This window comes from Lithobates pipiens, unplaced genomic scaffold, assembly GCF_037356315.1.
Source record: "Lithobates pipiens isolate NorthernLeopardFrog02 unplaced genomic scaffold, aLitPip1_a1.2 Scaffold_19, whole genome shotgun sequence".
Lineage (NCBI taxonomy): Eukaryota > Metazoa > Chordata > Amphibia > Anura > Ranidae > Lithobates > Lithobates pipiens.
In genome coordinates, this window is record NW_027507764.1 from 121,105,412 (window position 1) to 121,120,672 (window position 15,261).

At 41.9% G+C, this 15,261-nt stretch overlaps 1 protein-coding gene across 14 annotated transcripts in view; it reads right to left on the bottom strand.

The window, feature by feature from the left end:
• LOC143996244 (sodium channel protein type 5 subunit alpha-like) overlaps window positions 1-15,261 on the bottom strand; it is a 553,882-nt gene that overhangs the window by 201,822 nt on the left and 336,799 nt on the right. For all 14 annotated transcript variants that reach the window (XM_077491204.1, XM_077491202.1, XM_077491195.1 and 11 more), the window contains exon 13: window positions 9,017-9,152. In XM_077491204.1, the coding sequence (XP_077347330.1) occupies window positions 9,017-9,152 (136 nt within the window). The remainder of the gene's footprint in view (window positions 1-9,016; window positions 9,153-15,261) is intronic.

Below are 15,261 nucleotides of genomic sequence, written 5' to 3' on the forward strand. Positions count from 1 at the left end.
GTATTTTACAGAAATCTTTGTATTTCTTTTTCTAATTCATCACACAGACTCAATAGTCCTTGTTTGAAAACAAAGAAAAAGAAGAGAACTGCGCAATCCCTAATATTTCTATTAGGATATAGGCCACTCCACCTTAGAGGAGAGTGTTCCTTGTGGTCTATAATTCTAACAAACAAATGTTATGACTAAAAAGAATCATAAAACATTGCTTATAACTAGTGAAATCAACATATAAATTACCCCTCATAGGTTATGAACCCAAAACAAGGAATATACAATTCTGGGTCAACGTGTGCCAGAAATTCAGAAAAGACAAAAGTGTAGAGTAAACACCAACAGAACTGACAAAATTATGAGATAATGAATCAACATAAATGTGACAATATAAAGTCCATAAAAGTCCAACTGAAGAGACACCCCGTGTTAAAGGGATCTGTTCAATCCTGAATCTTTCAATCAGCGTGAAGTAAAACCAAGTGCACCTCCACCAAATGAATAACAGTGGCCCCTTACCAGATGCCCCAGTAAGGAGCACTTTATCACAGATCAGGTCTGAAGATAGGTCAAACTTGAGCCATCCAAGTGGAACAATTATCGTAAGCCAGATTAGGGGATACGCCAGTCATAAACCATCCAGCAGGGGAAAAAGTTGTTTGAAGCAGGGCTCAGATATATACCATTGGAGAATCAGAGGAGGTCCACCATAGGGAGGAAAGAATACTCCAGATAGTGTAAAATCATTTATTAAAACGCAAATATAAAAAGAAATGCACTTACAAACATGAAAGAACATCGGGCATATCATCAAAAAGGGCAAGCGTCGGCCGATCGCGAACTCCAATAGATATCCCTTCTGGTACCAGTTCACATGAGGCAAGAAAGCGTGTCACGCCACCCAACGCGTTTCGTGAGAAATTCACGTCGTCTGGGGTAGGATGGCTCAAGGGATATCGATTGGAGTTCGCGATCGGCCGACGCTTGCCCTTTTTGATGATATGCCCGATGTTCTTTCATGTTTGTAAGTGCATTTCTTTTTATATTTGCGTTTTAATAAATGATAAATGAGGGCTGTAGATTTATGATTAAAACAACATTAACATATTGAAGTGTATGTAAAGCACTTTTTAAAGTTTGTAATATTGAGAGGAAGTGTGTTTTTTTAAAATAACAAACATGTTATACTTACCTCCTGTGCAGTTGGTTTTGCACAAAGCAGCCCACATCCTCTTCTTCTTGGATCCCTCTTCGCTGCTCCCAGCCCCTCCCTACTTTGAGTGCCCTCAGCCAGCATCTTTCTACAGAGGGCACCCAAGCCAAAGTAAGAGCTCTGTGTATCCATTCAGACACGGAGCCCGACCTGGCCCCGCCCCCTCTCCCCTGATTGGCTGACTGACTTTGATTGACAGCCTCGGGAGCCAATGATGCCGTTGCTCTGTCTCAGCCAATCAGGGGCACTCTGGATGGCTGAGGGGATCATTTACATTGCTGGAGAGAGAAGGGGCTTGGGTAGATAATTAGGGGGTGCTGAGGGGGCTGCTACACACAAAAGGTTTTTTATCTTAATGGGGATGGCCCTTCCTGTTCCAACATGACTGTGCACCAGTGCACAAAGCAAGGTCCATAAAGACATGGATGAGCGAGCTTGGGGTGGAGGAACTTGACTGGCCTGCACAGAGTCCTGACCTCAACCCAATAGAACACCTTTGGGATGAATTAGAGTGGAGACTACGAGCCAGGCCTTCTCTCCAAAACCAGTGCCTGACCTCACAAATGCACTTCTGGAAGAATGGTCAAACATTCCCATAGACACACTCCTAAACCTTGTGGACAGCCTTCCCAGGAGAGTTGAAGTTGTTATAGCTGCAAAGGATGGGCCAACTCAATATAAAACCCTATGGACTAAAACTGGGATGCCATTAAAGTTTATGTGGGTGTAAAGGCAGGTGTCCCAATACTTTTGATAATATAGTGTATTTTACATAGGGTGGGTTCATGATCCACACTAGTACTTTATAAGCTCTGAATATTTTATTTGTAGACTACAAAGAATGAGGATCACGGGTTCCTCCGCTGTCCCCAAATTCTGTGGTAGCTCTGTTGAACCAGTGTCCTCCAGACTTTTATAGAGCTCAAGCTCCCCTCTGTCATAACATCCTCCAAACAAACCATAACAAAAGTTTGGAAGAAGCCCAGTTATGATCCACAGCTTGATTGAAGCCACCATGTTAGACCACCTCCTTAAACATCTACAATATCTCACAAAAGTGAGTACACCCCTCACATTTTTATAAATAATTTATTATATCTTTTCATGTAGCAACACTGAAGAAATGACACTTTGCTACAATGTAAAGTAGTGAGTGTACAGCTTGTATAACAGTGTAAATTTTCTGTCCCCTCAAAATAACTCAACACACAGGAATTATTATTTAAACCGCTGGTAAGAAAAGTGAGTACATCCCTAAGTGAAAATGTCCAAATTGGGCCCAATTAGCCACTTTCCCTCTCCAGTGTCATGCGACTTATTAGTGTTACAAGGTCTCAGGTGTAAATGGGGAGCAGGTACAAAATATTTACAAAAAAGTGAGGGTGTACAGTACAGTATACAGTTGCTATTGCATTATAAAGTTGACTTATTTCCTAAATTCCCAGAGTAGAGTGAATGAAGACAGATTGCTTCCTTGCCACTGCCTCGCAGTCTTGAGATATATAAGACAGCCAGATATTTGGATGCAGAAGAAATCGCTGCCATTATACGTCTCATGACCAGCGGGTCAGAAGCTCTGAAGGAACTGGGTTCTTCTGATGCCGCGTACACACGACCGGACTTTCCTGCAGACTAGGTCCGACGGTCTTCCCGACGGACTTTCGGCAGAGTTCCGACGGACCTTCCGAACGAGCGGACTTGCGCACACACGAACGGACTAAGTCCATTCGAAAGTTCCTGATGACGTACGACGGGACTAATAAAAGTTAGTTCAATAGCCAGTAGCCAATAGCTGCCCTTGCGTCGTAATTGGTCAGTCGGACCAGTATACGGACGAATGGTTTTCCGGATAGGAATTGAGTCTTTCGGACAGATTTGCAACATGTTCTCTTTCCAGGTCTGTCACATTTTTAAAATGAAAAGCGAGCAGATTAGGACACACACGATCGGATTGTCCGATGGACTGATTCAGTCTGAATTAGTCTGCCGGAAAGTCCGGTCGTATGTACGCGGCATAACAGTTTGGCATTCTCTGATAGCAGAACTTTATCACCAGCCTAAAAAAGGTGAAGCCCTTTAGACTAGAAATATCCACTGAAACACTCTAACTTCCCAATATGTAAAAGTTAAGATATTTAAAAGCATAAACCCTTTTTAAAGGTAAAAAATTAGCATGTTGTATAGGCTGTACTGTGAGCAGAAATCAATAGAAGTGTCTCCATGCTTAGAAATGTTGCACAGAAGCACAGTGAGTACAATGAGATCATGACATAACCCCATACACACAGGCAGAATGTCGGGAGACATTTGCTGGGCCAAAAAATACTGGCTGACATTCTGCCCCTGTGTATGTCGGTCTGTCAGACATGCATGATAGAAAACCAGCAGTCACCGACTCCTGATCAGCTCTCTCAGCCAGTGGCTGAGAGCGCTGATCTGAGTGTTCTGGTGGGGGGGGGGGGGGCATCTCCCCCTGTCAGAATACAACTCAGTGGGGGGAGATTGCTGTACTAACCTCGTATAGTTAGTACAGTGTCTCCGACCAGAGCCAACAGTTTTTTTTTTCCATGCAACCAACTGGGTTGCATGAAGAAAAACCAATAGTGTGTACCTGGCTTTAGGCTGACTCACTAAAAGAGTTAAGTCAAAAAACTGTGTGAATATTTACTTCAATTATCCAATCATGTGAAAAGCATTTGCACATAATTGGGGATACAAAATAAAAAGGAATTTGCTTTTCACATGACAATCAGAAAAAGACAACACTCCAGTGCAGAATGCTTTTGAAATGCTGCTATTATTCAATTTAATAGCTAATTGTGATTATTTGGATGTTTAAAAGTATTATATAGTCACATTGTAAACAACCATTTTCCCAAAAAAAAATTAACATTTGTCCTTGGAAGCCTTAGTATTTTTTATTTTTTTCCATTTAACTAATGTTGAAGAAATGTAAGCAGGATGTAATTACAATTGGTATAGTATTCCTAGTACACAAAACTGAAGGACAACATTACCGCACATGAACCGTGAATGTAAAGGCAAAACAAACAAAAGAGGATATCACTATTTAGCATTGCTTAACTTTTAACTTTTCTTTTGTTTCATTTGTGTAGTTTTGTGTATCCTAGTAAAAAAATTATGTATAACTATATACAGCTCAGTATTATATTCCTGTCCCCTCGGTAGGTAGCAATGTTCTTTATTTGCATAATAAAAAAGTAATTTAAATGTTGCTTTAAAGGATCTGTACAAAAAGAGTGACACATTTATCATAAAAAGTCTTAAGATGCATATGTAGTATACAGTCCAAAGCTTCATTTTTGATTTTATTCGAGTATTTTTTATGACAAATTTGTCATTTTTCTATTGCTGTAGTGCACTGGTCTACCCTATTCAGTATTCTGAAATTCCCTTTGCTTGCCTGCTTCTAATACACACACTGTAGCCTCTTTTCTTTCTTTCAAATAGAAAAAGCCAGATGTATGAAAGTGTAAGTATTAGGAATTGTGTCACAACCACAATATTTAAGCCTGCCCTGAAAGTTTAAAAAAGAGAAGCTGTACAGTACATGGTTGAAGAAGCAGCCATGCCCATCCCACATGTCAGGAGCTTTTATAAATCTGGCTGTAAATCATTAAACTAAGGGGGCTTATAGCAGAACATTAGGGGAATTAAAAAAGCTACCCTTGTGCAGTTGCTTCTGTTTTCAAGGAGAGCAGCTCTGTAACTATTCCCATCAAGATGATTTGGATTCTATTGGTATTGTCTTGTACTGCATTTTCTCAGTGTAAGCTTGAAGCGGACCTTCAGTAATTTTTCCATCGTTCCATTTCTGCCCTTGTTGTTTTAACTTTGAATAGTAAAACATATTTGTTTCTGCCAGTAAATACCTTATATCAGTGTTTCTCAACTCCAGTCCTCAAGGGGCCCCAACAGGTCATGTTTTCAGGCTTCCCATTATTTTACACAGGGGATTTAATCAGTTTCACTGCCTTAGTAATTACCACAGTCGTTCTATCTGAGGGAAATCCTGAAAACATGACCTGTTGGTGCGCCTTGAGGACTGGAGTTGAGAAACACTGCCTTATACAGCCTACTTCCTGTTTCTTGTCTGGCCATTAGCCTAGGCTTATGAGATCAAGCACGGCTGTCTCTCTCTCACTCTCATGAGAGTTTGCCATTAAGAGAGGGAGGATGAGTCATAAGAGGGCCAATCAGAGCTGCAGAGCTGGAGGTGTAGCTTTGTGTTTTGTGTAAATCCAGGAAGTGAACCGGCAGCAGCTTCAGCTGCCCACAGTTAACATGGCAGCAGCCAGACTTAGTGGAGGGAGATTTCTGCAGCATATTTGGCAAGTACAAAATCACAGTATATATAAAATAATATGCAAAGTGGTTGGAGATGTTTTTATTACAAAGTATGTGAGCAGACTGCAGTTCCTCTTTAAAATCTTCAATTAAAATGTATTGAAAAAAAAACAGGGGGGGTGGCGATCGCGCTTGAAGATGGCCGCATCTCTCTAGAGCTCCGTTCTGCTGGGGAAATCACGGATCATCAGGCTCTTCCACCCGCATAGCCGCCATCCACCCTCAATCAAAGCTCCTACTAACCCTCTGGGATGACACACCACAAAAAAAAAGCCACTGCCACACAAAATAGCCAGCTTCTTTACATCACAGAGCCACAGGCTACAACAAAATGGTGGCTACACCAGCCTGGATTCCAGCAAGAAAGCCAACAAACAAGCCATAAAGGGCCACCCTGTCAGTCACTCACAATGGAATGAGTGTTCGTCTTACTACCCTGGAGGAAGGCATGCAAGCCCTGAGGCAATGGGCATCCTTCCAGACATGCCACACAATGAGCTCCATCGCAACTGCCCTGACACCATACAACCTTTTTTTGGCAGGTACAGTAGTCTCCCACAAGAGACCCGCAAACAAAAACCCTTTGGAGGTACCTGATTCCTTCTCATTTATGCCATAACACATTTCCCCGGCCACAAGAAGGCCTGTTCTGATTTCTTTCAGTTGTTTCCTCACTAATGCTAACGCAGTGTTATATGTTCCTGTGTACGGCCCACTCATTAGACCCCCTTTTTAGACTGTTCTGGTTGTTTATTCCATTACAAGGTCCTTGGACAATGTTTGTTCCTGGCTCTCCAGGAAACAAACACCATCCTGGCTCTCCAACTCTCCAGAGTTTCCTGGCTCTCCAACTCTACACCATCTCCCCATATGCATCCCTATCCCTCCAGCAAGCTTCTCCCTGAGCCAAATTGGATTCATCACCAAGCAAATGCTATAGCTTAAAAATGCCACTGAAATGTCTCTCTCTCTCAATACCAAAGGCATCAACCAAGGCCTGCCAAAAAGTTCTCCCTTTGGAAAGAAGCATCAAAGGCAGATGTGCTTTGTGCGCAAGAAATGCACTTCCAGAAAGAAGCAACTCCTAAATGCACACACAGGGACAATGCACGAGTCTTCCTGGACCTCACAGAAGAAGTGAGTCCTTCTGGCTTTTAGCAAATCCGTGACCTTCAACTTCAAGAGCTCACTCCTGGATGATGATGGTAGATACATTACCCTTAATCTTAACGCCAAATCATATACCATTGCTTCCATCTATGCCCCCATCAGCTGAGGTTCTTACGAAAAATCTTCAAACTTGTATCCTCTGTCAGGTATGGCCAGCTGCTGATATGTGGGGACTTCAACATGACTGTAGACCCACACTTGGGTTCCAACTCCACCACAAAATGAAGACATCTGTCCCCACTGGACCTTTTTCACAGAGAGGGGGTGTATGATGTCTGGCGGAAATGTTTTTTGAGGCTGGGTTCACACTTATGCGAATTGGAATGCTGGTTTCTCTGCATCCAATTTGCATGACAGGAGACTGTAAACATCTTGCAATAGAGACGGTTTACACACCTCTGGGGCAGCCAGGATCCGCACTGGAAAAGGGTCCTGTGCATCTTTGGCTCCATGTCAGGTCCAAATTCAAATTGAAAGGGAGAACAGGGACACTGCTGTGAGCCATGGCTGCAGCTAGTGTGGACCCCGCCTGAAACTGTTAAATGGATGGGTTTACTTCCGCTTTAAAATGTATGTAAAAACTAAACCTTTTTTGGGGGATATGGAATGGCTAAAACCATAGTAATTTTTTATTTATTTATCTTTTTGTCTGTGTCCCCTTAGGCAAGTTTGCCTTTACTTCCTTGGAAGTGAGAATAAACCTCTCAAAGACAAAAAAACTCTTCATAAACAGCTGTCATTGGAACACGTGTTTCTATTGGAATATGTCACCTCTACTTTTTTTTTTTGTCAATACATTTTTATTAAAGTATGTTAATTACAATAGAAAATGGAAAAACATACAAAAGTAACATCAACATGCATCACCTAGACATACGAGACATAATAGATGGGCCAATAATGGGTTACATGCAACTATCATTAGGCAACATCTGCATTAGAAATACCCAAAAAACAAGGATTTGACATTGTGTTATACAATATACATTATGAACAGGATAAGCATGGAGGTACTAGAGAACAAATATAGACAAATTTGATGAAGGCATGGCCTATAGCAGTGATGGCGAACCTTGGCACCCCAGATGTTTTGGAACTACATTTCCCATGATGCTCATGCACTCTGCAGTGTAGTTGAGAATCATGGGAAATGTAGTTCCCAAACATCTGGGGTGCCAAGGTTCGCCATCACTGGCCTATAGACACTTCAGGGAAGGATTCTACTCTGAGAATCTAGTGGGGTAGTGATGCAAAAATTGGTAAACACAAAGTTCCCAGTTCATCTAGGTAAAAAAATAGATGCATATGCATGACAAATTTTCAATCTGCATGATCCTTTTAAGAGTTATTTTTTTGAGTATGAAAAAAAAAAAAAAAAAAAATACAACAATAAAGGCAATTGAAAGTTACAACACTCTCAGTTCCTAAAGAACTGCCATCCTGTTGCTTCTATCCCTACAGCTAGAGTGACAAAAAGGAATTGGAGGTTTCTACTATGCTGTTATCAGCTATTGCTTACATTTTTCTACCCGAACATGATTCCAGCTAAGTAGATCATTATTTTATGCATGAACAGGGAGTCCCAAGTAAGCACTCCACTATTGTGCCAGGAACTCAGACAGAGGTGACGATAGAAACTGTAGCTTGGCCCGGTCAATCTTCAATCCAATGGTACGCCACCATATTACTGTTTATGCTGAATTCCCTAGTTGATTTTATTCTTCTCTATACTTCTTCTTTATACTTCTCTCCTTTCATTCATCAAGCATAACATTTGTTTTAGCCCTTGTACACACGATCAGAGATTCCGACGGAATGTGTCCGATTGGAGCGTTTTGTCGGATATTCCGACTGTGTGTGGTATGCATCGGACTTTTCCGTCGGAATATCCGTCGGACCAAATTTTCCAACTTGCCGGAAATATTTTCCGACAAAATGCTCCGATCGGACATACTCCGATCATGTGTAGAGAATTCCGATCAAATTCCTACATCAAAGCTATTGGCTACTAGCCTGAACACAGTCCCGTAGTAACGAAATAATGTCATCACGTTCTGAACGATCGGATTTTCCGACAACTTCGTCCGACTGTGTATACAACAGTTTCGGACAAAATCCGACGGACAAAATCTGACGGATTTGGTTATCGGAATCTCCGTTCGTGTGTACAAGGACTTAGAATAACCTAATAGTATTACAAACAGCAAAAACATGAATACAAAACAAATCAGTGTCATGCTATCAAGAAAATATAACTACAAGGATGTTTACCTTCCATGGCGTTAGTTAGGACACTGACGGCGCTGACTGCCCGTGGCCTTTGAAATGGCTGGTCTGGGTATTCCACTGACAGCCGGTGAGGCATCAGCAGCTGCATCTTACTTATTTCAAGGTCTGACGGAGACATCTATTAAACAAAATAATGTATTAAACATTTGCTAGATGGCAAACAAAATACACTATGCAACATTTTTATCCCAAATGACCACATCTCCAATTACATATTTTATGAAAACTGGATGTTTTACTTTGACCTCTGCCAAATGCTCCCTTACTTCTGTTGCAGGTTTTGCCTCATTAAAATGTTGTCCCTGGAAATCATCCTGCTTTTCAATTTTGGCGACTTGCACAACAAAATACCTCCTTCTATTGCATATAACATTAAAGAGGCATTAAACCCAAAAGCAAACATTTATCATATTTCAGTTTACCAATTTTTAGATGTGATGGCTACTATAGTTTCCTTTTTTAGGCTTTATTTCTTTTATTTTTGGCCTGGTGATCCTGTCAGTAAGTCTGTTGCTTTTTAACAGAACAAGCTCTCTTGCAGATGTGGTAGTTAGAGGGATGAGACAAACCATTTACCACAAAAAGGGATGTTTACAATGATCAACATTTATTTATATAAAACATTTATCCCAAAAGGAAAAAATGTTTTTGCTGTAACTGCTTATAAAGCGTGAGTTGGAGTTTGGATTTAATTTGTTAGTGTATTTCAATCTGCTAGTGCATCTTACACTTCCCTTCACCCAGATTGACAATGCTGCTGTCCAAAGGTGCCCCTTCATTCAGAGTGTAGGCTGAATAGGTGTGTTACTGGCCAAATCACCAACAAAAAAAGAAACCTAGTGCAGCCACTACATCTAATAATTGGTAAGCTGGATATTACATTTTTGGTTTAGGGTTTAATACTGTTTTAACTTTTGTTGTATTGTAGGCCACTTATCATGGCAAGGGTCACGCTGAACAGGTTGAGGTATACCTTTTCCTGACTATATATGCAGTTCTTCCTGGGGGATTCCAGAAGGTTCCAAAGCATTCCCAGGATGGCTAGTTGGTATATTCCACCGGAGTGTCTTTGATCAGCCCTGAAGCCTCTTCCTAGTCTGAGATTCTTAGAATAGCTTCTAGGGAAGCTTAGCAGCAAGAATCATTAAAGTGAGGCTAGATACATTCAATTCAGCTCACCCTGCTCCCCTGTCCCAGAGGTTATGCTCTGTTTTAACATTAGGGATTAGAAGGCTGGGTGGCTGCTAAATCACTGCCAGGAGTGTGAGCAGAGAGAGTTCAACTCAGGTGGTCAGAGAGGGCTTGTTTTAAAGATCATGTACTGCTTGGTAAGGGTATTTAAATATTTTAATGTCCATAGCTTGACTACAGTTTTACTTAAAAGACACCTAAACTGCTTCAAAGGACACCTCTTAATTCAAAAACAGCAAAGGCAAGGCTATGAGGCACTCCAACACAACGCTGCTCACCATATTAATATTTCTCACAGGTGACACTTGAACAGAGATGATGGTAGGTATGTAGACTGGTCAGTAGACAGCAAGCCTTGACATTAAACTCAGATCCTGCCATTTCTGCCATGGACCAGTACAACAGTGAAAAATGGACTGGCCTGCTCAGTTTGCTTACACCGTACAAGACTAATGCCCTGTACACACGGTTGGAAATTCCGACGGAAAAGGTCCGCTAGGATTATATTGTCGGAATCCGATCATGTGTGGGATCTATCGGACTTTTTCCTTCGGAAATTCCGACTGAAAAAATTTGAGAGCAGATCTCAAATTTTCCAACAACAAAATCCGACTTTTTCCAATCGTTTGTAGAGAATTCCGATCGGACAAAGTGCCACGCATGCTCAGAATAAATTATGAGATGAAAGCTATTGGCTACTAGCCGCAACGTAGTCTCGTCGAAATGAACGAACGTCATCACGTTCCGAACGATTGGATTTTCTGACAACTTTGTCCGACCGTGTGTAGGCAACACCAGTTTCGGACAAAATCCATCGGAAATTATCCGATGGATTTGGTGATCGGAATGTCCGACCGTGTGTACGGGGGCTAAGTCTAATGCTGTGTACACACGATCGGAATTTCCGACGGGAAATGTTCAATGTGAGCTTGTTGTCCGAAAGTCCGAACATGTGTATGCTTCATCTAACATTTGCTGTCAGAATTTCTGCATGCAAATGTTTGAAAGCAGGTTCTCAAATTTTCTGACAACTTCTGACAACTTCACGTGTTATGGGAAAGTGCCTAAGTCTAATGCTGTGTACACACGATCGGAATTTCCGACGGGAAATGTTCAATGTGAGCTTGTTGTCCGAAAGTCCGAACATGTGTATGCTCCATCTAACATTTGCTGTCAGAATTTCTGCATGCAAATGTTTGAAAGCAGGTTCTCAAATTTTCTGACAACTTCACGTGTTATGGGAAAGTGCAATCATGTGTACACAAGTCCGTCGCACAAAAGCTCACGCATGCTCGGAATCAAGCAGAAGAGCCTCACTGGCTATTGAACTTCCTTTTTCTTGGCTCATCTTAAGTCTTGTACGTCACTGTGTTCTTACGTTCGGAATTTCAGACAACAGTTGTGTGACGTGTGTATGCAAGACAAGTTTGAGCCAATATCCTTCGGAAAATAATCAACGGTTTTGTTGTCGGAAATTTCGATTGGGTGTACGTGGCATTAGAATCAATTTTTAACACCAGTGTAAAATTTTAAGCTGCAACATTCTGGAGTACTGCTAGACAACACAAACTGGGCCCATTTATTACTTTGTGACAAGATCAAAAACTAAAAAAAATCTAAAACTAAAATTATTTTTTGGGGATTTGGGTAGAGTGAGAAAAAGTTAGAAAATTTAGTTTCAAATGCTCTATGTCAGTGGTTCTCAACCACTGTCCTCGGGGACCCACTAACAGGCCAGGTTTTCAAGATAACTGAAATGCATCACAGGTGATATAATTTGCTGCTCAGTGACTGCAGTATTCTAGTCTGCATCTCCCCAAGGCAATACTTAAATTCTGGCCTGTTAATTGGTCCTGAGGACCAGCGTTGAGAACCACTGCTCTATGTCTTTCTATTTGTTCCTGTAATCAATGACACAGGGACTGAAAGCAAGGAACCCAGATAGCAAGCAATTATGCTGCAAGTTTGAAAATGACCTGCTAAGCTACTTCTAGACTTGCCAGGCTTCACAAGTTGGTTGCACAATTGCAGGAAGTCCACATTGTATGACTCCAGATCAACTTTATTTGCAAACATTCTGCAAGTCTACTGCAAGATCTGGTTCAGTTATGTTGTGCAATATTCATCCCACCACAGGGGTTACTGTGGCTGAATTTTCATGCTGTAGACCAGGGATATGCAATTAGTGGACCTCCAGCTGTTGCAGAACTACAGCTTCCATGAGGCATAGCAAGACTCTGACAGTCACAAGCATGACACCCAGAGGCAGAGGTTTGATGGGACTTTTTGCAACATCTGGAGATCCGCTAATTGCATATCCCTGTGCTGTAGACTTTCAGAGCTCTTGCTGTAGACTCACTATTGCAACTTTGCTCTTGTTAGAGACTTGCCACACACATTTGCTACAAATTGGAAAAGTGCCAACTAGAACTTGTGCTTCAAGTGCTTTGCAAGTGTACATTTTGCCAGTGAAAATGTGCAGCAAGTTAAAAGACTTACAATTCAACACTGCCACAAATTGGTGTCAAGTTATCCTTGCTATCTGGGAAAATACAAAATGATGTGCTCTCACTGAAACAGGAGGTGATAGGAATGCTTCCGTATGGGACACCTTTTGCAGTGAAATCTGTCTAAGAGAGGATTTGCCTCACTTTAGGGAGATTTCCTTTCATTTAATGTTGTGCCTATGGGATGGATGGTAAGGGCAAATTTATCAAATGGACCAAAGATGGCAAAAAAAGAGGTTCTTACCATTTGCTACTAAAAAAAGTTTTGGCTTTAGATATACTTTAATGCTAAACTCGTAGAATGATTGCATTGCATACATAGGTCCAGCTTGGAACAATGTATACGTATGCATATCCCATATATGGGGGACCGCTGTGGAACCCAAAATCACTGCAGAAGTTGGTGCTCCTACAATAATGACTGCGATTTTCTCAGATTACAGTGGTGTGAAAAAGTGTTTGCCCCCTTCCTCATTTCCTGTTCCTTTGCATGTTTGTCACACTTAAGTGTTTCGGAACATCAAACCAATTTAAACAATAGTCAAGGACAACACAAGTAAACACAAAATGCAATTTGTAAATGAAGGTGTTTATTATTAAAGGTGAAAAAAAATCAAAACCATCATGGCCCTGTGTGAAAAAGTGATTGCCCCCTAAACCTAATAACTGGTTGGGCCACCCTTAGCAGCAACAACTGCAACCAAGCGTTTGCGATAACGTGCAATGAGGCTTTTACAGCGTCCTGGAGGAATTTTGGCCCACTCATCTTTGCAGAATTGTCCTAATTCAGTTACATTAGAGGGTTTTCGAGCATGAACGGCCTTTTTAAGGTCATACCACAACATCTCAATAGGATTCAGGTCAGGACTTTGGCTAGGCCACTCCAAAGTCTTCATTTTGTTTTTCTTCAGCCATTCGGTGGTGGACTTGCTGGTGTGTTTAGGATCATTGTCCTGCTGCAGAACCCAAGTTCGTTTCAGCTTGAGTACACGAACAGATGGTCGGACATTCTCCTTCAGGATCTCATGGTAGACAGCAGAATTCATAGTTCCTTTTATCACGGCAAGTCTTCCAGGTCCTGAAGCAGCAAAACAGCCCCAGACCATCACACTACCACCACCATATTTTACTGTTGGTATAATGTTCTTTTTATGAAATGCAGTGTTCCTTCTACGCCAGATATACTTGGACACACACCTTCCAAAGAGTTCCACTTTTGTCTCATCTGTCCACAGAATGTTGTCCCAAAAGTCTTGGGGATCATCAAGATGTGTTGTGGAGAAATTGAGACGAGCTTTGATGTTCTTTTTGCTCAGCAGTGGTTTTCTCCTTGGAACTCTGCCATTCAGGCCATTTTTGCCCAGTCTTTTCCTGATGGTGGAGGCATGAACGCTGACCTTAACTGAGGCAAGTGAGGCCTGCAGTTCCTTGGACGTTGTTGTGGGGTCTTTTGTGACCTCTTGGATGAGTCGTCGCTGCGCTCTTGGGGTAATTTTGGGCGGCCGGCCACTCCTGGGAAGGTTCACCACTGTTCCATGTCTTCGCCATTTGTGGATAATGGCTCTCACTGTGGTTCGCTGGATTCCCAAAGCTTTGGAAATGGCTTTATAACCCTTTCCAGACTGATAGATCTCAATTACTTTCTTTCTCAATTGTTCCTGAATTTCTTTGGGTCTCGGCATGATGTGTAGCTTTTAAGGATCTTCTGGTGGACCTTACTGTGTCAAGCAGCTCCTATTTAAGTGATGCCTTGATTGTGAACAGGTGTGGCAATAATCAGGCCTGGGTGTGGCTAGAGAAATTGAACTCAGGTGTGGACAACCACAGTTATAGTATGTTTTAACAAGGGGGGCAATCACTTTTTCACACAGGGCCATGATGGTTTGGATTTTTTTTCACCTTTAATAATAAACACCTTCATTTACAAATTGCATTTTGTGTTTACTTGTGTTGTCCTTGACTATTGTTTAAATTGGTTTGATGTTCCGAAACACTTAAGTGTGACAAACATGCAAAGGAACAGGAAATGAGGAAGGGGGCAAACACTTTTTCACACCACTGTATATGCATGCAGCTGCATGGCCGTACAATGACTACGAGGAGGATGAGGCAGAGGATGAACTGAAGATTGAGCCCGGGTTCACATACTATATGTGCGAATTCAATGCAGGTTTCCCTGCATCCACATGCGAGTGTGCCCGGCTCTCAATAGAGCCGTTTAACACATGTCCGGGGCAGGCACGGTCCGCATTCCAAAAGGGTCCTGTGTGTCTTTGGGTCTGGTTCATGTGCGAGTTCAGGCAAAAATTTGGACCTGATTCAGACCTGAACTGGTGAATAGGGATGCACTGGACCCCATGCTGGCAACCGCGGCACGCACATATGTGAGCCTGGCCTGTAACTTCACCACCCCTCCCCTCTACTTTATTCAATCAGAGAATTCCTTATATTGAAAAAAATACCAGGCATTTTATAAATGGCGGTGGTGCCCAGCAAGTAACTCCCTGTGGACAGTGCACAGAGGGTAAG